The sequence below is a fragment of the Epinephelus fuscoguttatus genome, linkage group LG7 (assembly GCF_011397635.1).
Source record: "Epinephelus fuscoguttatus linkage group LG7, E.fuscoguttatus.final_Chr_v1".
In the NCBI taxonomy this organism is placed as follows: Eukaryota; Metazoa; Chordata; class Actinopteri; order Perciformes; family Serranidae; genus Epinephelus; species Epinephelus fuscoguttatus.
In genome coordinates, this window is record NC_064758.1 from 35,439,931 (window position 1) to 35,465,921 (window position 25,991).

The 25,991-nt window shown below is 43.4% G+C and overlaps 1 protein-coding gene across 2 annotated transcripts; it reads left to right on the forward strand.

Moving 5' to 3' along the window:
• The first annotated feature begins 226 nt into the window (after positions 1 to 226).
• On the forward strand, positions 227 to 22,953 carry LOC125891940 (PDZ domain-containing protein 4-like). Of its 2 annotated transcripts, XM_049581558.1 has the most exons (8): positions 227 to 2,925; positions 14,423 to 14,476; positions 16,320 to 16,630; positions 16,770 to 16,857; positions 17,402 to 17,500; positions 17,582 to 17,644; positions 19,101 to 19,202; positions 20,926 to 22,953. In XM_049581558.1, exons 1-8 carry the CDS (start codon positions 2,866 to 2,868, stop codon positions 22,951 to 22,953), a joined length of 2,805 nt encoding a protein of 934 aa, XP_049437515.1. In that variant the 5' UTR covers positions 227 to 2,865. The 2 variants fall into 2 exon arrangements, with proteins under 2 accessions (XP_049437515.1, XP_049437516.1); XM_049581559.1 differs by lacking the exon at positions 14,423 to 14,476.
• The last annotated feature ends 3,038 nt before the right edge of the window (positions 22,954 to 25,991 follow it).

Below are 25,991 nucleotides of genomic sequence, written 5' to 3' on the forward strand. Positions count from 1 at the left end.
ATCTCGTCCTGTCCTGCTCAAACACTATGCACAGGCTTTCCAGTGCTTGCTCTCTTGCCTGCAGACAAGCAGAGAGAGGCAGGGGAGAGGAGTGAGTAAGGAGGAGGGAGAGGGTAGCAAATGAGGTGTGGGTAAAAATTATGGGGGACTAGAAAAGAGAGCAGTAGCCCAGCCCTGGAAATGAGAGGCAGGGGTGGTGGTGGGGGGGGGAGTGAGAGAGAGAAATTATACAGTATAAAATCCATGCGTATTCAGCTGTAGTAGTAGTGCAGCGTCCAGATCAGCAGGCTCCTCCACCGCTGGGGAACAACCGCCTTTTGTGTTCCCCCCCGCTGCAGTGGGGGAGCGCATTTACCGTCGCGCCCAAGGGGGAGAAGCCAAGAAGTATCCTCCAATCAGCCGTCAGTGATTTCTCTCATATTGTGGGGCTGCTGATGGTGATTTATCACTGACCTGAGACAGGCGCTGCACTCTGCTCTAACACCACAACCACCTGGAATCCTCCACCATGGTTTTTATTTCTTTTCTTAAACACAAATGCCCTCCTGTGGATATTTCAGATACACTGACCAGAGGACAAAAGGAGGATTAAAATGGACTTACTGACTGCCAATCTTGAATTTCTTTTTTTTTCCTGCTGCAAACTGAAGATGGACTAACTTTTACAGGTGCCACAAGAGGACACAATCTCACAATCAAAGCTTTAAAAGAAGAATTTAGAATTTTTTTCTGAATAATTTGTCACATTTCATGCTGTATTTTATTTTGAAAGCATGGCATGCTGAGGATGATTGCAGACACGCCACTGCTATAACCATGTAGGACTGATTCTCAGGTAGATAGAGGTATATGGTGATGGACATACGATGGAGACGGGGAGAGGGGGTGACAGTTGGAGCACACCTGCTTGCTGAGCGTGTCTGACACCTCGGTGTCGCTTGTTTAGCGCTCCGCTCTTCAGACTATCAGCTTCCCCCAAGTTATCATGCTTCTCAGTGAGTGGAGATAGCTTTTCCGGTGTGTGTGTATGACTGTGTATGTGTGTGTGTGTGGTTTGTGTTAGAGAGCCAGAGTTTGGGATTACACTGCCTCTGGAAAGGATACAGGTGTAGTGGAGCCTTGAATGAGGATTAGCAGCTCTTACACCTTGTCGCCAGCAGCACACAGGGCGATGGACCTTTCAGACAAGACTCTCGAGTGTCACTGGAGGATTGGAGATAAAGGTTTAACAAATGTGATGAGACACGGGGGGCGAGGAAGGGGACAGGAGGACAGTTGAGAAAGTTCTGTTGAGATTTTGGTATTCTTTTAAGTCAAGTTATAACTGAATGTGAGTGGAAGTCAGAGGCCATTTATAGTAGCTAATCAAGGACAATTATAATGTATCATACAAATACAAATACTGCCTAAACAAATGAAATCTTTGGATGTGCATTGATGATAGTGGCGATAAACAATCTTGATTTCCCCAATATCCCCGCATAGCACGAAATCCAATTGATCCACGAGCTGGTTTGATATTGATTTCTGCACACAGTCAGGATAGAGTCTTGTCTGATCTCTGCTTGAGAGGTCACTAATTTAATTATAATCCGTCATTCAGTCTCGCCTAGAGCGGTCTTCCATAGTGCTGACTGAGTACGCTGTGGAGAATCAATGGTCTAATACTTGTCATGATATCTGACAACATATCAGATAAACACAACGCGCTCCTGCTGCAGTCTACTATAACAATCTCACAGTTTCGCCATGTGTTATTTATGCATCTTGTGTTATTTGAGAAATGACTTCTCCATTGATGGCAGTTCTGCTGACAGTTACAGGAAATTCGGCAGCTCTTGTGCTTGTAGTTGAAAGAAGCATGTGTTGTTGTCTGTCTTGATGCAGGTGTGCGTGTTTTTGGGGCTTGTTTCCCTGGCACACGGCTTATCATTGCTGCACAGGGCTTAAAGATCTAAGGGTGTGACAGGCACCACCTTGCACCACTTAACCTGCAAAACCTTAAAAGTTAAATTAGGAATTACCTGTAACAATGCATAGATCCTGAAGTGTAGGACAAGAGCAGGGGAGTCCTGACAGGGTGTTCAGGAAGAAGTTATCTCAACAGCCACACTCAGCTTTACTTCAGCGATCCTGGGAAGCAGAGGGGAAAGCAGGTGGGAAGCTCGATGTGGGAGTGAGGAGGAAAAAAACAACAGGACTGAGGCGAGTTCTTTGATAGCTGTATTGTTTCTATCTACCTTGTTCAAAGAGCATCGCTGAAAATGTGCTGTTTGGAGGTTCAGCGCTGCGAGTGAAAAAACTCAGGAACAGCGTGGGGGAGTTCAGCTAGAGTTCTGCTGGGGGAAACCTGCTCTATACTGCAGTTTTCAACACCAGGCAGCGAGGTTCACCTTTTGACAAGTCTGAAACAGCTGCCTGATCTATTTAACGACACAAGCACAAAACCTGCTGGACTCTTGGAAACAGCCTCTCTCACAAGATTACAAGTGAAACTGGACGATCCACAACAAGCACATGAACTTAAAGAAGCAGCATTTTTGCCTGCGATGGAGCCAGAAACAAAGAGGTGGTGTTGCAGCTCTGAAACTGTCTCTACATCTGATTTTACTCTGGATTATAACACTTGAATCGTGAACAAGAAGAGGAGAACACCCAAACAAACTGTGCATCCGTCCCCGGCAGGGATGTGTTGTGAACTCTGAGGAGGAGTAGTGTAGTGTGCCACAAGCCTGCGAATGAGGGTGGGGCTCTCTCACTGCCACAGACAAAGACCTTGATACAGAGAGAGTCCTGGTTTAAGAACTGGTGGTCAAGTGGGGCAGTTTTGGACCTGCACAGTCCGGCACCGTATCAAAAGTCACGATGGGGTGCAACATGTGTGTGGTTCAAAAGCCCGAGGAACAATACAGGGTCATGTTCCAGGTGAGCACTCTGCCTCCTCTCTCTTGTTTTCATTTCTTTTTCTTTTTCTGTCTTCCAGCATCCCTTTGTGTTTCCTCCTTCAAGTTCTCATTGTTATTCTGTCTTAACTTGGCTCTTTCTTGCAGCGACTGCCGGATGAGTGACGATCAAAACAGCTCTGATGAAAATGTCATGTGCTCCCAACTGCAGTGAAAATCAACACAACCTCATCATGTTGACACACTCAATTAAACCAAATCATTCACACATTAATTTCCTAATAACCTGTTTTGAATCCAAAATGAATCCAGCAACTGGTTATTTGTTGTGATGTTAATGTCAAAGACGGCATCATCAGGTACTTTATGAATGAGTCGAAACTTTAGCACCATGATATCAATTAAATAAGACATGATAATAGCATGATATAATTATTCAGGTAGGTTAGGTGAATTAAAATGATGGCTGATGGGTTTAATAAAAGCTCCACATCATGTGACACATCTCAGGCTTTAGTGTAGATTTTACATATATAAATTAGCTCAGAAAAAGATGTGCAAATCACTTTGAACCTCTTGAGCGGGGCTGTATTGAAATAGTAATTCAGTGATAATAATACTGATAATTATGATAACGATGCTTCACTGTGATTACAATGATTCCGATCAGAGAGCAGAGCTTAACTGCGTAAGATAGAGAGACACGCCGGTGTGGAGGAAGTAGAGTGGTGCAGAGCCACGGAGGCAGCAGGATGGATGGGCTGTTAAAGCCGGGCTAAAGTGTTATGGGAGAGAGGGGTTGCCACGGTTACAGCCTCAGCACCACCTGCCAACTGGGACCACAGACTGTATGTGAGTAAGCTCATCTGGCTGTGCGGTGCCTTAGGAGGCTCCTGCCCGGTGACTCGATGATACATGCGGTGACCGAAATAAGTCCCATGCTTACTAAGCATGAAAAATGCTCGGCACTCATGGGTATGCAGTGCAACAAATTTAGTATCTGTGGCACCAGGAGCCTCAGCTGGGGCTCAGTGGCATGTTGCCGTCGGGGCGTGGGCCAGTTAACTGGGCTGCATCTGGTGCCAGAGGCAATGCCAAGAGAGAGGGATATATGGAGGTTGGCTGAGTCCAAATTGAGGCAGGATAATGAGTCAAAGGGGGAAATAGAGTCAAGATAGACAAATAAAAGAGGGAAGGAAAGTGTTTCATTTCTGCTGTTTGCCCTTTGAGTAACTGACTTGAGCTCGTCATGGAGCCAGGGTGAATAGAAAGGCTTGAATGACTTCACAAAGCCCTGGGGTGAAGTGCTAGAAACAGAGGAACGAGGTAGTGTGTGCACTCTCGATGCGATCATAAAATCAGTGCACCCCATAATCAGTGACCTTATCTAACAGGGGTCAGCAGTAATGACACTGAGCGCATGCAGGTCAACGTCTTTGAAAGTGGAAATCTAATAATCCAACCGATCTGGCGATGTGAGGTCAACTGTGCTGGAAGGTTGAGTCCCTAGAAGTCTGTCATCCTAGAAACGCTCCCAGCTCTGTCAGCCTGAGTATCTGCACGTGGTTCCCAGACGGGCGTGGCGATGAGTGGAGTGAACACTGATGGCAGGAGATACGTCGTATGATTTGGTGCATGCAGAGCAGTTGTCATGCTGCATGTGAATCTATTGTGCGAACTGTGTTTGTGTATGTAGAGCAGATATTTTGAGGTGTTGGAGCTGCATATATTGTGGTCTGGTGAGCCTGAAATGACATTGCTGGCAGGGAGCAGGGGAGCATGAGACAGAGGGAACAAACGCAGATGGAGCACTGAATCAGAGCCACAGCCTTTGGCTTTCAGAGGCTGCAATGAGAACAGATTCTGTGAAACCTTGAGGTCTCATATAAGCAGCATGAGCTGGTAGTAAGCAAGTAAAAAATGCCCCCAAAAAAAATACTAAAGCCAGTCGAGGTAATCACAGACTGCATGCTGTTTTTTTCTTTCTCTGTGAAATTTAAACAGAGTTATTAAATGTAATGACTACAAACAGCAATTCTTGCTGTGCAGATGGCTGATTAATCCAAAGATCATGCCAAGCAAAAGATGGAGGTATACTGTGTCCAATCATAAAAAAATCAGCATAAAAGAGGAAACATAATTACACCCCCCACACATTTCATGGCTTTCCCCTTTAGAGGTTTTCAGCTTTGAGCTGTTTTCCTTAACTAACATGTATAATTACACCTTCAAATTAGACGCAGTCTACTGAGTAACTGTCTTTAGACAATAAATTCAGCATTAAACAGCTTACAGTTACATCAGGCTGCAAAACCAGGCTGTTAAATTTGACTATATCAAAACACTTGCTTCTCATGCCAAAGGAATAGAAATCATGCATTATACATTGGGCCTCTGCTAACACATACGCTGCACGCTGGTGGTTGGTACACACCCAGTGGCATGTTTCTGATCAATTTTGCCTCCTATAGCCTCCAGTGAAAAGGCATATTGTTGTTGAGCTGATGGATTACAGTCTCAGTTGTAGAAATACGTGCACACAAACCGTTTGGAGCGAGATATTGTACTTTATACACATTTTACAGAGTACCTGCCCACACACACACACACACACACAGTAAACCTCTGCCCCCCCGAGCCCTTCAGCCGCTCCCTTCTTTCTCTCTCCTCCATCAGTGTAAAGCGGGAGGCTGTTTCCATGGCAACCGACGTCATTAAACAAACCTAATGTGCTTTTATTCACAATGACACCAAGAAACATGCTGACAGCCACAAGAGGCGAACTGATGAGAATCAATACATAGCAATGACCGGCTGACATTAGCTGCACGGTTGTGTTCACGCCAACATGTGTGTGTGTGTGTGTGTGTGTGTGTGTGTGAGTGTGAATGAGATAGATACCCACATGTGAACATATTGTGCATACTGGAGGTGGACAAAATAACAAGAAACACCTGATAATGAAATGTGATGAGAGCAAAGCTATAACGGTTTAGTTTTCAGAGTGGATTTGCTCATTTCAGTTTAGTTTTTATTGTTTCTAAATGTTTAGTCTTATTTGTTTTTTTTGTTTTTTTTAATGATATGGGAGGTATTCATCAGGGGCAGGATTTAAGAAGTTCAAAATAGGTTTTACAATAAAACATACTTTGTCAAGTCAGTTAAACCACAGTCACGCAGATATCCAACTCTCAATAAACATGTGCACAAATGCCTCCTCATGTCTGTTGTTTTGATAAATTTGACCAACTATACAAAGACTAAAACTTGACATTTCTTGTATATCCTTTACTTTTATTTTAGTTAGTTTTGTAAGTACACAGTATAATTTGTTAGTTTTTTTTTAATCTAAAGTCTAGATTTTGTTTTTTATTTTAGTTAATGAAGACATTTTTTTTGTCAAACTTTTCATACTAGATTTTAGGAAAGTTTAAGGTAATAACATTGAATGTAAGCACCACACACGTGTGCTTCAACATTACTTTCTTATTATAGTTTCTCAAAGGCATTATGCATTGCAGGGTTATTGTGTTATGTTGCGTTACACTGTCAGGTAGTCCTGCTATGTTGTCCATCGCTCCAAAATTTACAAGTAATACTGTCACTGCAGTTTTCACTTGAGATATATTTCCAAATACTGATTCCTGTAATTCAATCAGTAACACTTTACTTAAACATTCCTAATGTAGCATCAACCAGTCAATACGTATATAATAAGTAATTTGTAAGACATTATAATGTAGTTATAAGCAGATATTAGGACATTTAAGTGTTTGTTAATGTGCAATATTTTCAACAATAATAACCTCTCCTATGAACACGTTATAAAACATTTGTGTAACATGTCATATTCCCAGTCATTATCTGATTGTACACCAGCATCCTCTGGAGCTTCACAGCAGGAGTTCAAGTTGTTCAATAAACACTTATGTGTTTACAACTACAATATAATGTGTCAGAGACCACTTATTAAATGGAGGCCCAAACCACAGAAATCTTACATTTGCACATTAGTATGTAGCAGATATATGTTGGAACTTTACATTTCTACAATGCTATGATTAACGTGTGGTTAGATTTAGGCGCAAAAAACACTTGGTTATGTTTTGGAAAAGATCATGAGAGGCTTAAAATACCAGGTTATAATGGCACAACCCCGGCTGGAAACGCAATGATGAAAAAAAAAGTTTATTTGTACCACTATCCCCATTTTAAACACAGCAATGTGTCACTAAAAAAACATGACTGGTGGCTAAAAAGCTGCTGGTTTTTTTGTTGTTGTTTTGGTCTCAAACATGAGTCTGTAGTAGTCTGCAGGTGTCTCCCCTTGGTATCACATCATCCATCATCCCATCCACCTGCCAATGCTGTCATCAGCTCATATACGTTGTCACTCAACATATAAGATACACACATGTAACATATCCATGGTTGCAGAAACATACATATCAAAGCACAAGATGTGACATGAGTGCTTCATGACTATCTTCTGTTTTACTTAATTAAACAGTTAATCTAATTACATCATCTGGCAGATTGCTCGTTACCTCCTGGCTCATCAGCTCAGGAGTGTGTCAGTTTTCTAAAATGAAGTGCAGGTGTGTGTAATACGTATGCGTCTGTCAGGTTCCTGCTCTTTCCCTCGCAGACATCTCAGGCGTGTGACTGACACAGACACGAGACAAAGAGGATGGAGAGGATGTCACTCTCATCTCTCATTTAATAGGACAGGAGTGACAGAGAAAAAGAAAGGGTGGAGGGCAATATTGTAAGGTCATATAGTCTGTGACATGTCCTCCAGACCTACTCGCCGTTCTTCCACCACCTCCAATAATAAAAAAAAAACCTGCCCATAATTCTGCTTTTGTTCTAACTGATGAATGAATTGATCAATTATGTATATTCATGTCCTCCCGCTGAGGCTTGTTAGCTCCATCGCCAACATTTCAAAGAATGCTTTAAATCAATATCTTCTCACTGTTATCAGTTTGTAATAGGCCAACCACTCCCTGCTTGTTCATTTAAATTAGCTCAGTGATATCAAACAACAAGGGTTATAGCCGGGGTAGGTCAGCTCCATCTCCAGATTAATTGATTTTCTGAGGAGGTGACTGCTGCATCCTTCAAAGCATGAGAGATGAGAAAAATCAATTACTGAACAAGTGGAACTCAATATGTTGAGCGGGGTCATGCAGGAGCTTTTGCATTAACACCGCACATAAATCCAGGTTTGGGAAAAGCTGAGATGCTGAGAGGGAAATCGTCACCATGAGGGCATATTTCAGATTAAGACTTTAGTTGTTTGTGTATTTTTCCACACACTGTGTTTGGGATAATGTGTGTCAGTGTGGAGTGAGTCGTCCCCTTCTTGTTTCATCTCAGCCTGTTGTTCAGCACGCGAGATTAATTTGCTCTTTAAAGGGCTTTCAGATAAAAACTAATTATGCATCAACCACTTAGTAATTTCCCATGAGCCTCCATTGTGTTTACATACAAGTAGTGAACTCAGAGCTGGGCGTGCTCGCTATTTACATTCACCCAGCAATTCCTGGAAAGCTTGTTTTCTACATTTCTCCTGCATCATTACCCCTCCCATCACCTCCCTACCTCCTCACTCCCTGTGCACTCTGTCAGTGTCTCTCTGCCTTTGCTTTCTCTTTCTACACTTTGAACTCTTTGCATCTCTTTCATCTCTACCCACATCACCCCCATCCCCACCCTCAGCTCCACAGCCACCGCTGATACTACCACCACCGCCCGCCCCCTACTGTGAACTATGGAGGCTTTACTATCTCTCTGAATTTCAATTCTATGTTTTTTGCACAGATAAACAGAATTTGGATGTGTGTGTGGGGGGATGGGCGTGTGCACCCGAGGGTTCATTATTTGCATGGCTTGTGTCGCTTATAAACAGCAGATGTATGTAATGACCTACTAACCCAGAGATAATAGAGAACAGAGCATGTTAAGATTATAATGGATTCTCCATCAAGTCAAGTCTAAGACACAACAACCATTACCCTGGATGAAGTCATCTTCAAAGCAATCTCAGCACCTCTCATTGATAATGAATGAGAAATCCCCCGCTCCCCTCTTACCCTCTCTCTGTATTCATACCTGTCACTCATGGCCGTGGAGCTGTATCCTAATAGCTTCTCTCTGATCCTGGAGAGCTGGGCCGTGTGGTCACGAGCACAAACAATAGATTCCTCCTGTTGTTTGGAGAGAAACAAGACTGGGTCAAAAACTAGCTTACAACTGGACCGTAAAATAAACCCTAGAGGGCTTTAATTTGAAACAGGAAGTTCCCCAGGTAGCCAAAATGAACTGGCCCAGAATCTGCATGCCAGATGAAATTAGCCGGGCTGAGTCCGGTTGCCCAACATGGCTGAGACTCGGCATGAATGATGCCCCAGAATTGGGCCAAATCACCTGCCCCGATTCTGGCTGCTGACACTGCTATAATTGGGCCGTTATCAAAGATGACCTGGCCCAGCATCGGCCCAATCTCAGCATGCCGGATGAAATTAGGTGGGCCGCGTCCGGTTGCCTGACTCAGCTGAGACTCGGTATGAATGATGCCTCAGAATGGGGCCAAATCAGCTGGCCTGATTCTGGCTGCATCACTGGGTCACTCCATCACAAAATTTACCTCACTGTTTGTGGTCCAGCCCAAAAATCCATGTAAATCCATGTTAAAATGAAATAAAACAGTACACTTAGACACACTCACACAGCAGTGGGACCTGCTTTCTCTGAAGCTGTACCCACTGATCATTTAACACAACTTTTGGCCACGATCAGAGCCAAGTTCTGCCACCACAATCATTTTTATAATGTCCTCTGGCCGCTGATTATTCAGCCAAACTGATTAACTGGTTGAACTCTAGTTACAGGTTTGTACTGAGGTGGCACTACTTATTCCAACATCTTATTTCCATTTTCTCCTCATAATGGTGGCAGCACTTGTTCGGAAGTGAATAACATTACTCATAAATTTGAGGTTTGTGTCATACAGACAAAGCTGTTCCTCAGACAAACTGATGAGTCAATCCTTTCTTTCCTTAGTCCGAAACTGCCATTTCGATCATGGCTGGCTAGTTAGCGAGCTAATTCCATCATGCTTATAGAGTGCCCCAAGAATGAGCCCTAAAACCTGGAAATGATTTTGCATTTTAGCACTCCCGGTTTCCTCGTCTAGAAGTCATTGAGTTTTTTGAATGGGTTTTTTGTTAGATGCCTGAAATAAGGTCTGTTGTTAACACATTTAACATACTTTCACATTTTGTCCTACAACATAAAATATGTCAGTTAATACCCTACCCACGAATTTTGAAGCTTTTACATGTCTTCAAAAAAGGTGGTTGCTAACAAGTGGCTAAATGAGACTCGTTATATTTGGGATTTTAGGTCACGCACCCATGGTGTAGTTTGTTTATAGCCTTACGTTAGCTTTTTATTTCTGACGATTGCATTTGAATTTCAAAAATCCAAAAAGTGGTGTTAATTTGTGAAGATTATCTTGATGAACAAAATGTGCAAGTGTCATAAACGTCTGTTTGCCAGCTTATTTTCTGCAATAATCACTGTACAGAGTGCCCCAGGGATGACGTTTCCTGACGCAGAAGTTAGCGTCGCCCTAGTTTCCTTGCCAAAAAGCATGTTTAATTTTTTTTTCCTTTTTTGGATTACTGCAGAAAATACACTCTGTAGCAAACAAGTGTTTATGATACTTTGATACCTACCTAGCTAGCTAGCTTGCTAATTCCATCATGCTTTTATGCTAACGTTACAGTGGTTACAGAAAATGAGACAAACAAGCTAGCTAGCACCAAAAGCTCTCCAAATTAACGAACGATCCAGTTTGTTATGCAAGAGTGAGTATTTCTGCACACATCCTCAATTAGTTTTTTAGCTAGCTTGCTAATTTCACCATGCTATCAGAGGTACAGAAAATGAGAAATGCATTAGTACAGGACTTTCATTGCCTATTAATTTCAAAAGAGCTACGGCCAATGTACACACTTAGGTCATCTCTCACTCTGACCATCACCTACTCAGGCCTTCATATTTATAGGACTGGCCTCACATGCTGCAGTCCAACCAAAAAAGATAATGAGGTGAGAGCAGAAATAAAAATGCACGTTGGTGAGCGATGTTAAGGTGCGTTTTTCCTCTAATCTAACATAAAAAACCACAGAGTATTAATTCCTTTATCACCAATAGGCCATGTAGGGAGGAAGCATCTTATTTGTCTCCAAGTGAAGAGGCTCATTAGGAGAGACAGCAAGATTTATGAAGGAACATTAGTGTGAGGAAGGACTAACACACACTAGGAGATGGACCTGGCTCCAATAGATGAAAATAGAGGAGTGGGAGGGTGGGTTGTCATCTCTGGGGAAGGGACAGAGAAGACAGAACTGCTGAGGCAGCATGGCGTAAGAAAACAGGGCAGAGAAGAAGCAGGATATGGGAGAAAGAGAACAGAAAGGAGAATGACTGCAGGCACGGAGACACAATGGCAAAGCAGGAAAGATAGACCAGAGGGGCGGTGGCGGTGTGGCGGCTATGAGAGAGAACCAAAGGGAGCAGGGGCTGAATGTGGCAAGAAAGTTTTTGTGCTTGGCTGCACAGGGGAACATTGATTTGACATGCAATTACTGGAAGGGGACAAGAGAAGAGAGAGGGAGTGGGAGAATGAAGCAGGGCGGTAAAGATGTGGAGAGTCGCAGACAGCCAAGGTCGCTGACTGAGTGCAGCATGAATGACACTTTACAAAGGCTGTCTGGCTCAGTAACCGCCTGCGAACATCATCATGTTGCTGTCTGTCTCCTGTAATGACATCAGGAGGATTTGTCTTTATGAGCTCAATTGAAAATGTGTTAAATGTTTCTATTAAATTTGATCCAACAGTGGACAGCCACGCAGCTCTGTGGGGCTGAGCAGCACTTTGAGCCAAAGGTATAATGCTTCTAAACATATTACAATTTTGATCTGCTCTCATTACACCTTATGAACGTTTGCAAAAATAAATATTGGCATCAATCATAGACATTATAAAAACAATGGACACAGCCACTGTGACGTCACTCATTGGTTTCTGGGCTTCAGTTTGGCATTTTGCCTGTCGCCATCTTGGATTTTTGGAGCCTGAAGTGACCATTTTTGGACAAGAGGGTGACGCTGTGGAGGAGTGAGGGGTCGTTCTGACTAAGAACCTGAGAACGCAATCATCAGGCAGCCAGTTACTCAAAGCAGTTGTGCCCTAAATTATGCGTAACTTGAAGCCTTGATAACATTTAAATAAAAATGCACCCCCCTGTAACACTTTATACTGAGTGTACAAATCAGATACTTAAGTGTTTAACTAAATATGAATGTTTAACTAATGAGTCGTGATGATTATATGCATGAATTAATCCAGGTTCACACTTTATAAATCATCAGCTAAGAAATGTTAATTCACAGTTACTCCATGTTTATTTCAGGATTTGCTCAAGCCCACTCTGAAAGCAGAACAGTACCTTTAATATATATCTCCAACAGCTCCATGCTCTCTGCTCTACTCCATCTATGTCTTGTTCCAGTAGCCCATTTCTTATCAGGTTGCCCTGGTTTTTCAACACCCAACACGGACCTTGTTGACTCGGGCAATATCCGAGCTAGTATGACTCTTGTATGTGCTAGCAACATTAAGAACCTTGCCTAAGACTGGATATATGTTGCCCCAACCTGACCAGGAAGCGATGCCCTGATCTTCTGCCTCAAAGTTAGTAGTCTTAATCCGTACAGTACACCAAGGGCTGAAACAGGAGCTAGAGAAGATGTGTGGAGTAAAGGCAACAATGGTGCCAGTGGTAATCGGAGCACTCAGGGCTGTGACCCCCAAAGTGGGAGAGTGGCTCCAGCCGATTCCAGGTACAAATCTAAGGTCTTTGTCCAGAAGAGTGCAGTCCTAGGAACAGCTAAGATACTCAAACTCCCAGGCTTCTGAGAGGATAGATAGATAGATAGATAGATAGATAGATAGATAATATAAAATAAAAGCATATGCTCCACCAGCTGTAACAGTGACAGTAACTGTGAATTAACATCTAGTTGATGATCTATTGAGTGTGAACTAATCACATGAAGTCATTGTGACTTTATCATTTGTTAATCACGAGCAACAGGAATTCATGATACATCCTGCATTAATTCATGCATAGGTTAATCATTAGTCATGCTATGGTTAAAGACTGCTTAGTAAGTATTTGATTTGTACCCTTATCATAAAGAGTTATCCACCTCCTGTACAGTTGTCATGCACACAAAATTTAACTGTAGAGTCCAGGTCTGCTTTTTGTACCAGGCTGTAAACATGTTTATTTCTGCTGTAAAGTTGAGCATTTTAACATAAGGGTCTGTGGGGATTGGTTTACTTTTGGAGCCAGCCTCAAGTGGCCCTTAGAGGAACTGCAGTTTTTGGCACTTATGCGTTCATTCTCAGCCTCACGCTCAAGTTGTCACTTGGTGCCAATTCACGTAATTCATGTTGAGACATTTCACTGGATAAGTTTAGATTGTGACCTGCTGCTGGTCAAGGGATCCCCACAGTTGTTAGGATTCATCCTCTGGGAACCATGAATGTCTACACCAAATTTAATAGCAAACTATCCAATAGTTGAGATATTTGAGTCTGGATTAAAATGGTTAATGGACAGAGCTACACCGCTAACATATCTTAAAACAGGTATAAATACTGAATGAATCTGTCTCCTAAAGGTTTGTGTAAAGTCTTGCTTGATTTGACCAGCAATGTTTTGGTTCAGTGACCCTGAAGTCAAATCCCTGTTTTGATTCCTCCTGCAGATTTATTTTCAATAACCTTTCATTATTAATGGCCCTTTCCCTCCTTCTTGCTGTGTGAACCAGCCGCGGTGGGAGAGAGAGGTGTTTCATACACCACATGATTTGACTCTCAACAACACCAGAGTGTCAGGACTCATATTGTGATGCCACTGTATATGTGAGAACTGTGTGAATGAACTAACAAAGCCCACAAGCAGACAGAGAGAGCTGTGTAAAGAAGAGGAAATATCAAACACACTGTATGTGCCAGCTTTAAGTGTTTCATTTCTGCGATTTAAAATGTCTGAAAGCGTGACGCTCCGGCACAAATTACATTAGAATATTTTGTCAGTGAAGCTCTTCTTGCTCAAAACAGAGGGGGGAAATCAAACGGTTTCTCCAGAATATAAATATGTTCTGTTGTTTAAATATATTTGCAGAGAGGAACCAGCTCTGATTCATACAAAAGCAAGATAACAGTGTTTTGTAGAAGAGGAGGAACAGAGTGTACAAAACTAATGTACTAAAGGAAACACATTTTTATCTCTGTTACTGTTAAATATATGTTTTTTAACCTCTGGTCCTTTATAAAAAAGTTTTCACGAAGACCTTGCCATTTTCCAACTGTTCACAGTTGTAATTACTTTCTAACTGCACCATTTCCTTGCTCTCTTTCCCTCTCTCCACAGAAGGGTCACATAAACAACATGTTGTGCTCTTTTGACGCCACCGGTCGATTAAAGGTCTCAGTATAAAGCTCTCTGCTCTGCTGCTTGGTGTGATGTGGTGTCGAAACCTTTTAGATATAAACCTGTTTTTTTTTTTTTTTTGGTCTCTGTGTGCCTGAAGAAACATTATCAGCCGTGTGACAGTTTAAATTCACTTACATGTCGGCTGGAGTGTATCTTTCTAGTTTTTCTATTAACAAACATAACCTCAGTTCTTATTTCTGTAGGTGTGTGTAGCTGTAGTTCCCCCTCCTGTTCTCTGTGTTTTCTTGAGGCAGTTTTACTTTGAACTAACCTTGCCTGTTCAATACAACTCCTGATGTGGGTCTATCCATCCTCCTGTCTTCCTCTGTTCCTGCAGTGGTAGAAATATATGTTTTATTTAAGTAAAAGTTGAAATACAGCAGTGTAAAAACACTTGTTTCAAGCAAAAGTTCTGCTCTCGCCTAAAGGCTCTGCACACCAATAATCCACCCACACAGGTGATTTCACTTGCCTAATTAGGGCTTCACTTGCTTGATATTTTCCTCAAATGGCTGAATCCCCTCTCACAGACTGTGAGGGAGCGTTCTCAGGGAGTCTGCGGGTGCTGAGGGCTGTCCAAATCCACATTCATCCAGTCACCAAGGGGCATCAAGCGGACTTTCGGCAGACTTCCAGACAATCCGCTGTGGGTGCAGACCAGGCCCCTGGAAAGTGTGCCGCTCTTTGAAGCCAATTTTCATAGAGGCCAAAGGGTGGAAGTACATCCGTCACCTGATGCCCGGTGGTAAAAGAGACGTCTGTACATCAGTGTGTACAATTATTGAGCATCACAACTTCACAAAATGACTTTCACTATCAGAATTTGATCCATGCAGCCAGATAACATTTAGAAAGTCTTTTGGAACTGCATAGTTAAATTATTCATTCTGAAATAATCAAATTAATTTCTCTTCCCTCTATAGCCTATACTTCATACTATACTACATATCTCTGTATCATGATGTGGCTGAATATTATTTCTGGCCTATGCAACTGAAGTAGCATTTTAATTGGCAATTTAATACTTTTTTTGTCAGTTGTACAAACCATAGCGTCACGTTTGATTTAAATTAATTGTGGGTTATTGAATTAGTGAAGTCTGCAGAAGTCTACAGAAAGTCCGCTTGAGGCCTCTTATGGACTGGATGAATTGTAGCTTTGGACAGCCCTCAGCACTCCCAGACTTCCCGGGAACACACCCGCAAAGTCCGCGAGTCTGCAAGTGCAGTGAAGTCCAGACATTTGGATTCAGCCTTAGATTCAGCCACAGAGCACTTGGTGACTTGTAATTTGCCAGCAAAGCTCTGACACAGACCTGAGCAGAGGTTTAATCAGCCAGAGTGATAAAAAACGTCTGTGTGGGTTTGCAGAGCCTTTAATTTGCAAAGTAACTTTAGCTGACAGATAAATGCAGTGGCGCTAAAAAAAAGCACAATACCTTCCGCTGAAATGTAGTGGAGCTGAAGTATAAAGTAACATAAATGGAGCCACCAAAGTAAAACACAAGTACGTTAGAATTGTACTTAAGTATAGTACTTAAGTAGAAGTACTTTTTCCACCACTGCCATCCTGTTATTCATGCCAGCGTCTATCTGGTTAATTACACAACAGAGATTGCTGCCCACTTTCCAAACCTTTGTCTGTTTGTTGTGTATTTTGCATTTCTCTGTGTCAGAGAAAGCAAAACTAGATTTAGACAAACCCTCCTCTAACACCTGGTTTCTTTATCCCTGCACTAATTCTCCTTTAACTCAGTTTGTCCCTCCTCTCTTTTCCTCTTCTTCTTCTCTTCCTGCTCCGGCACCATTTGATCCCGACACACTGTGTTTTCCAGGTGAATGGAAAGGAGCTATCCCGCCTTTCTGGGGATCCCACCCTGGACATACGGGACCCCGTGCTGTCTAACATACTGCGGCGTGGGGCCCGCAGACGTGCAGGTCTGGCGGGAGCCCCTGGAGGGTTAGTGCCAGTGACCATGGGCATGGCCGACTGTGTAGACAGCTGCACCCAGACGGACATCAGCTTCCAGCATATGTTGACTCTCGGCAAGAGCAGCCAGCATCCCTGCGGAGCTCCACCCCCACCCGACCCTCCGCCGTCCCCTCCACTACCGCCGTTACTGGAGCCGTATCTATTCAACGAACTGTGAGTGGGAGTCGTATAATAGGCCTCTGCAGCACGTCCAACTGTCAGACCAGAGCTCATCTGCCGTCTTGGTTCTAGTCCATGTCATTCTGTTCACACATTCGAATTACTGAAATATTCTGATTCTTGTCATTCTCAGCTTTATAGAGCCCGTATACTACGACCCCACTGATTACTTTGACATCACTCAGCATGAAGTGGACCGGCAGGATGAGCTGGAATATGAGGTGAGAGCCCTTTAGCTACTTAAAGGAGCAGTGTGAAAGATTTAGGGGGATTTAGTGGCATCTAGTGGTGAGGACCACAGATTGCAGCTAGCTGAAACTTCTCCTGGTTAGAATTCCTTCAATGATCATTGTTCAGGAGGTTTTTAACCGGAGACAAATTATCTGCAGAGGTCTCTTCCTCTCCAAAACAAACAGACCCTGTGACTTCAACGGGTAAAACACTGAATAAAGCAGTTTCGCGTTAAAAACATCAGTTTTATTTAAACGTTTGGGCTGATGCCAAAATGTGAAATCTGTTCTGGGCTACTGTAGAAACATTCTGGTGCAGCATGGCGAATATAAACAGCTCATTCTAAGGTAACAAAAACACAACAATCCTTATTTTCAGGTGATTATACACTAAAGAAAACACACGTATTATATAATATTCCATTTCTGCCAGTATACCCCCCTAAATGCTACACACTGGACCTTTAAACTCATGCCGAAAGCTGCTCCACTGCTCTCTGTCTGACATCCTCAAACTTTTCTCTAACTGCTTCAGGAGGTGGAGTTGTATAAGTCTCGTCAGCAGGATAAACTCGGGCTGACAGTGTGTTACAGAACCGACGATGAGGAGGACCTGGGGATATATGTAGGAGAGGTTAGTGCTATAAAATTCGATATTTAATAAATATTTCACATTTCTTTACACACCTAAAAAAAACATTTTTTTCCCCTATAGGTGAACCCAAACAGTATCGCAGCAATAGATGGACGTATCCGCAAGGGAGACAGAATACTACAGGTACAGGTTTCCTAAATACTTTAATGGGGCTAGATTCCTTTAGGGACTGTACTTTATTTATCAGAGAAGTTTTTTTGTTGTTGTTGTTTTTTATCTTGACCCTTCACAGAGCTGCAAATATTTCTCCTTGAGCCTCCCTCATTTACTGGGGGAAAATGCACGAACTTCCCTCCACCATGAATATTGTGATATTTCTGTATATTCACAGGAAATGTAGGTATGGAGCCAATGCAACAAGCAAACAGCATGGAGGGAGTTACCGCCAAAACAAACAGCTAATTTCTTAAAGATTCTGTGTGTAACTTTCAGAAAATCTTATTGTTAGTGACACCTCTTTGAGGTTGTTAACTCAACTGAAGTCAGCATCCCGTTGCTTGCGCTCTGGTGCTTGCATTCTGTAGTTTTGAGCGAGTACCAGGGCATTGGTCAAATGGTAAATGGTAAATTGACTGCCTTGTATAGCGCCTTTCTAGTCTTACGACTACTCAAAGAGTCACATTAAACCCACATTCATACACTGGTGGCTGAGGCTACCGTACAAGGTGCCACCTGCTACTCAGACACACTCACACACTGATGGAGCAGCCATCAGGAGCAGTTTGGGTTTCAGTATCTTGCTCAAGGATTCTTCGACATAAGGACCGGAGGAGCCGAGGATCAAAAACCCCCTCTACCTCTGAGCTACAGTAGTCACCCCAAAACCTGTCAAAACAGTGACAAACATGAGACTGATCTTGATTATACAGTGTCATGTTGATAGAATGCTTCAAAATAAATTAGTCATATTTAGAATAACGTCACTATCTGCAATGCTTTCATTGACCCTGATGATACTTGCTAGTTTGCCATTTGCAGCTGACACTGTTCGTGATTTTCTTTAACTATGATAAATGGTGTGTGATAAATTTGCCCTTCAAACCTACCTGCAGGCTTTGGGTTTAAAAAAGAAAATACAAAATAAATCCACATAAAGTTGAAGGCAAATTTAAAAACCCTTATTTCCCTCTCCAGTGTTTAAGAAAATATTTAAAGTGCCTCCTCCATTTTGCACCACCCTCTCCCCTCTCATAACTAACAGTCCCTTATATGATGCTATCAATACCACAGGGTTGTATAACTCCTCACAGCAACATTTTTTTTTTTTTTTTACTTTTATTAGTTATGTAATGCATGAAGCTAAAGTCTTAGATAACCCCTGGTCCAGAATAGAGCTGGAGTCAAGTCCATTTTCCATTTTAATCCAGCCTTACTCACATATTAAAGGAAATTGCTCATAGTGCAGCGTTTCTTCTGAATTCTTTCATAAGTGGTTGAATGTCATTACTCGTGCTATTAAGTTAAAGAGAGATTTTTTTTTTTTTCCCTAACCATTTTCTGGCTCGAGAAATTTAATTGAATCTTGGTGTAAAGGGTCTTTCGTTATCAGCTCAATATTATTCTCCTCTTTCCCTCTCAGATAAATGGAGTGGACATCCAGGACAGAGAGGAGGCAGTAGCTATTCTCACCAGAGAGGACAGCACTAATGTCTCCCTGCTCCTTGCACGACCCGAGATAGAGGTGAGGAAATTGGATATGCAGTCTTGGGGGAGCACGCTGCAAGGCTCAGTCTGAATACTGGCCTTAAAAAAATGCATTCTTCTCTCTTTATCGCCCTCAAATTAGTTTACATGCTTGTGTATAAGAAGGTGTTGCTCTAAGATTCAGAACAGAAAGAGAAGAAACTGAGGACACGAGAAAGAGCATGGTGCTCTGCTTTGTAGCCTGCAAGCTGCACGGAGGCAGAAAAGCAAGAGGTGCAAAAACATGATGAGGACACAGATAGTGTGAAGAGAGAGGCAAAGACAAATAGTGCTTGTGTTCATAGTGCAAATGTGGCACCTCTTTGTTTCCCTCAAGGTCACTCTTGTAGCAGATATGGGGACATTGCAAAGCACAATGGATGCCCCTCAATAACACACCTCTGCCAAATGACTTGTAAACACACAACTTGACACATGTCGACACAACCAAATGGATTTTCTCTGCATACGGCTGTAAAAAAAAAAAGAAAAACGAGCCGCAGCTGGAGGCGGTGTATGTGAGAAGACAAAAATCTGTATGCCGGCTGCATTTGTACAGAAGGAGCTAAAGGGCAGATTTAAAAGGCGCTCATTAAAATGGTCAAAGTCAAACACACACGCACACATAAATAGCCTCTCCTATGTTTAAATGTGTCCTTGTACAGAGAGAGATGAGCACAAGTACTACCTGTGAAAGGCTGACAAGATTTATATTGCTAAGGCATGGTCCCACATTAACATTCAAGTGAGCGAGGGGAGGACGGAGAATCATCAGAGGGAAATGCAAAAGCAGAGATTAAAGCTTGATCTGTTGTCTTGAGGGAGGAAGAGAGGGAACTGAAGGGGCTGTCAGAGAATAAGAATGAAGATAATCAATACTTTGTCTGTAGTCTGCACGCAACTCACATTCAAATTAAACCAATTAGCTAAGATCAACTGCGCTCTGAGGACTGAATTGTTTACTTATTCAAGCTCAGGCATTTGCATTATATTTGATCAGCTTTTGATGGGATGCCAAGCAAAGTAAACAGATCAAAAACAACGTTCTGAAATATTTAAGTGTTATTCATCTCTAACGATCGGATCATTCTGGATGGACACTTCATCCTCTAGTACTGAATACTTTCCTATCAGGTAGCTCATATTTAGCTGCAGTCTAAACATGAGATATGACTGTTCGTTTTTCTCTGTAGACACATAACTCAATGGAAATCAAATGCAACAGCAGGGTAGAAAGATGTTAAAATCTCACACAGCACTGGCTCCATCTAGTGTCAAAAAAGTGAACTACTCTTAAATCGGTTCAGAGAGGTGCTGCACTCGACATTAAAGGAACACTTCACCCCCCCAAATGACCATTTCTATATAAACTACTTGACCTGTGTTATGCTGAATTTGTGTGAAGAAATCTTTGTTTATAACACATGCTTCCACGGTGAATGAAGAATCCAAAAACAGAGAAAATTGTTGATGAATTGAAGTCATAAGGGGCCGTGTTAAACAACACCAAAACTATATCAAACAACTGACAAACTCTCATACAACTCATGCAGTATAATCCAAGTGAGGGTGATTTTCAACCTATAGATGTACAACAATATTCTAATGTGTACTTTTCCTTTTTCTTTTGTTTGTCTCTTCGACAATCAACTTTACACCTCCACCTTAATGCCATCAACTAAATTCAACAACTTGCACCCTGATACACCTTCAACTGTCAGAATGACAACCAGTTGGACCCAGATGAGCTGGACCTGGAGCCACTGGACAACGCTGTTCACCTGCCCTGCAGCCACAGGCTGAAGAACAGCACCTCTGTCTCGGGTGCTGGACCGGGTGACCTTGCTGATGGGAGTGTACTTGGTAACCATGGTCACTCAATAAACAGGGATTCACCTGATTTGCTCCAGACTGTGCTGAGCAACAGCCAGGAGCTGGACAGTGGGGTGGGCCGTACAGATGAAAGCACACGCTACGAGGAGTCTTCAGAACACGACCTTCTGGGAGATGACCACACTAGTGCCTCCAATACGAACGCCACCAATACACCTGGCAGCATGCGCAAGTTTTTGTCTGGTCGAGGGGACACTCCACCCTTGCTGCACTCCCAGGACCTCCAGTTCAGCACTGACTCTCTCTTAGGACTGGACTGTGTTAACGGGGGAGGGCTGGAACACATGGAACGATTGGAGAGGACCTACATGGCAGATCCAATGAGGATGATGATGCCTGGGCTGACTGAGGAAGAGTGTGAGAGGTACAAAGAGCTCCTGGAAATCAAGTGTTACTATGAGAAGAACAGTAATGCTCTGATGCTCCTGGGAGGTCAGGGGCCGGTACCAGAGGAAGGTGGTGTCTCACTGGATGTGAACAGGAATGAAAGCCTGACACAGCATGAGATGGCCCTCCTGGAGGAAGAACTACGCCACTTGGAGTTCAAGTGTCGTAACATCTTGAGGGCACAGAAGATGCAGCAGCTGAGGGAGCGTTGTCTGAAGGCTTGGCCGCTTGAGGACAAGAATGGAGCAAGTGCAGGGGCTGGAGCAGGACGCTTGGACATTACTGGTACTCTGGTCAGCGAGGAGACCTGTCACCACGCTCTGTCAGACATCAATGAGCTCCCAGAGAGGGAGCGCTCTGATAAGGACAGTACGAGTGCATACAACACTGGAGGGGAAAGTTGCAGGAGCACCCCTCTGGTCAATGAACAGTATCCATCACCCTCTACACAGAGCCTGGAGAGAGGAGAGCCTCTTCTCCAAGCTGGTACACAGTTTCCAACCTCCACTAGGCAGAGAGGTAGCCGGGCTGAAAGAGGGGACAGGACACAAGCAAACCTCAACCAACCCTACTCTCCCCACTCTAACAGAAGACGAGCTGAAGCTAAGACGTCCAGTCCTGGAGCTAAGGTTAGGTCTCTGCCTCGGGATAGAGGGACCAGGCGGGGCTCAGATGGAGAGGTGAGACGTAACCCCAAAGCTAACGGGACAGCTGAGAGGGCTGGTGGATACAGTGCAGAGAACAGTCCTTACCTGTCCCGCCGTCACACTGACACAAAGCCGCCCCAGCACTACCTGAGCTGCATGCAGCTGAGGTCTCCTTCCACCTCTGAGCGCCTTAATGGTCTCAGAGACACTCCCAGAGAGAGCAGCATGGAGACTTGGGGCGACGCCAGCCCAATGAGCTTGGGGAGCACATGTAAAGACATTGTCCAGGACCCAAGTGCTGTACCCTTGTCTCCTCCACTGTTGCCTGCATCCCCTCGTATGGAGTGGAAAGTGAAGATCCGTAGTGATGGCTCTCGCTATGTGGCCAAACGCCCAGTGAGGGATCGCCTCCTGAAGGCACGCGCCATGAAGATCAGAGAGGAGCGCAGCGGCATGACCACAGATGACGATGCTGTGAGTGAGATGAAGATGGGCCGTTACTGGAGCAAAGAGGAGCGCAAGCAGCAGCTGCTGAAGGCCCGAGAGCAGCGGCGCCGCAGGGAGTTCATGATGCAGAGCCGCCTCGACTGTTTGAGAGAGCGTGACAGGGACCAGGGCGGCAGTGGGGGAGGTCAGCAGGGGTCGACACAGCAGCAGGAACCCGCATCCATCCTGGAGCTGTGCCACCGCAGGAGCATGAAGAAGCGGAGTCGCAGAATCCTGGACAACTGGATCACGATACAAGAGCTACTTGCCCATGGGACCAGGTCTGCTGATGGGAAGAAAGTCTACAACCCCCTGCTCTCTGTCACCACAGTCTGAGATCACATCGGAGGCAGATAGGGAGGGAGGGATAAAAAAAGTGCCAAAGTGTTTTGATAGGACGAACAGAAGCTGCTTCACACCTTGGCACAAATATCTGTCTGCAGGGATGCAGCAGCACTCTGAAACACAAAGTCTGTGGGGGTAATATTAAGTAGCATACCTTAAATGCAGTGGTGTAGCGGTGGTTGATGAGGTGGGTGTACTACTAAGTAGACAGGTTGGTTACCAAGGAGGAAGTGGGTATACTCTTCTATGTACTCCAAAGGCTTTTTGGGTGTTATGTGGATATACTGTTATCTGCCAGAAAAAGAGGTTGGTATACCCCATGAGCCGGTGATACCCTCCACTACACCACTGCTTAAATGCCCCAACCTAAAATGTTCAGTTTGGAGGAAAGCTCATGACTGAGACTGACAGGGTTTGTGTGTCTGTTAACATTATGTATCGTCCCAAACAGGAAGACAGTAGCCTACACACTTTCACAATACTGTTGTATTGAAGCTGCATTTTGCATTCAGCCTTCCATTATCACAAATGCAGATTTACAGCAGTCATGAACTTCACAATAAACAATACACTTAACCCCACTTCCAATTTATCTGGTTAAATGGACCGAAACCAGCCAGGAAAAACGCTTTCAAGCCATTTTCATGATGCTTTACCTCTCACATGTGTAGAGCATGATCCATTGTATCCTGCACAGAAGTCTGTACTAGCTTGTCAGATTTAATTTTGGACATCACTGTCAATGCACAAGGCGAAAAAGAAGGGTGGACAAGTGGACAGACTAAAGGCCCAGACACACCAAACCGACATAAGGTTGACTGTTGCATTGCCTCACATCGTCTGTGTCTCAGCCAAAAAGTTGCACTTAAGCAAACCGCAAATACTACAGCCAATGGCCAACTAGCACATATGTACGCAGGTGGCGGTACTCTGTATCAGGTCCACTGGAAGTGCACCGGGCTTTGAAGCCAATTTTGTAGCGGCCAAACTGTGGACTTACAACATCCGAGCCCCTCACGACTGAGCGACAAAACCTTTGCGAAATGACTCGTTTCACTATCAGAATTTGATCCATTCAGTCTGGTAACATTTGTGAGCTGCAAGATTAAATCATTTTATCCTCATTCAAGTTTGCGGAGAGCTAAACCATAAGTAGCTTGGCCAGTGGAAGTCTCTAGTGCGCTTGCTGTGTGGCCTCAATGATACAAGTATAAATGGCTGCGGCTGAAGCAGCTACGTGACCCACCTACAAGCTACATGACTCGCCCACCATACTTACATTCAGCCCCCTTTGCTCCTTAGTCCGGAAGTGGAAGTCCCCAAGACAATGCTAAATAAACATTTAGCAAGCTATGAAGTTTTAGGTTAAAAGAGAGGCGATTAAGGTTAAGATTATAGTTAGGTTAAGGGTTACATCTCATTACTTATAAGGTGAATCATGGCCCCTTCACATAATGAACATAGTAAAATTAATAAAGTAGATTACTGCTATGTTCAGCCTATTAATTCACTACAATGTTGCGTTGTAGCGAGGTTCAAACAACCGTCTTGTTAGAGGGTTTGCCTCGCACTGGTGGTGGGCACAGTTTGTAGGAGCCTGTCGTGTAGGCTACAAACAGAATGTAGCTGGGGCTTTACATGTCTCAGAAGATGCGAAAGCAGTGCCGATCATTCGGGTAATTTTATATGCAGCAGTTGAACATTTTTAGCTTCACAAGCCACTGAGCAGCTTTCTTAGGAATGAACAGGTTCTCACCTCCAACGCTGTGTCCAGTTCTCTTTATAAACCCCTGCTCTGTAACTGTCATTAAACAAAGGAAACTGGGAGACCGAACAATAACACAAACACTTACGAACTATATCTGTGAAAGAGCTCAATGGCTAAAAACATAATCTGACCTAATATAGCAAGTTTGTTTTGATCTTTTTTTCTTTCCTCATTCCTGTTTCTTCTCTTGTGCACTGAGCTTCTCTCACCAACTGGCTCTGCCACCAATTCAACATGCTGAATCAGCCAAAAAGCCGTCGACAAGGGCTGAACAGATCCAGCGGTGCAGGACACACTACAAAATCTATGGCGACAGATGCTCACTGATGGCCGTCGACTGACAGTCGGCCTGGTGTGTCAGGGCCTTTACAGACAGGAAGATTACATATTCAGAGGGAGTCCATTTAAAAATACATCCCCACTCCAGATCTGTCTTCTTACATCAAGGAGAGACGGCACCACCTGCTGTTTCTCCATTAGAGGAGTGGTGCATGCTGGTAATCTTCACAGGCCTCTACATTTTCATGGAGGACAGAAAAGAGAAAATCAAAAGTGGGGCTCAGAACCATGCAGCTGTGAAAACATTAAGAGAAAAAGCCACTTCTGTGCCATGAAGCTGTATATCTAATGTCCATGAGGACTTCTGTTCAAGCACATTTTCAGAATAACATTGTGTGCCAGTTAATGTAGTTACTTTTTTTTATTCTTGTAGTGTTAACGTACAAATGCTCCTTTGTTCTGATACAGGAGATGCAACATCAGACCAGACGCTTTTTGATAACGAGGAGCTGAGCGGTGCCTTCTTTTCAGGCAGACTTTGACTGTATAGCACAATTTTCAAAGGCTTCAAAAATTTTCAAAAAGGCTGAAACGCTGTAGCAGAGAAGGTAAACACTGAAGCACAGAGCAACTGACAGGTTTTGTTTTTTAAAGAGAAACACATCATGTCGAACAAAGCACAGAAAACATTTAATGTTTCATTCAAAGAGGCACATTTGCCATTTAAGTGAATAAAGTATCATTTTCCTCATTTGCTGTTTCACAAATGCAAAATGCTTTTTCCAGACCAATAAGTTTTGGTCTGTATGCAATATAATTAATTCAGTCCTGACTGTGAACAAGGCTATTTCATTGCAATTAAAGACTATTCTTAGCTACAAAAACCACTCTGTTAATTGGGTCTGCAGCTACATTCACAGCAGATTTTTCTACATGTTTCCTGTAAGATGTGTCATTCCCAAACTTCACTTTTAATTATGTG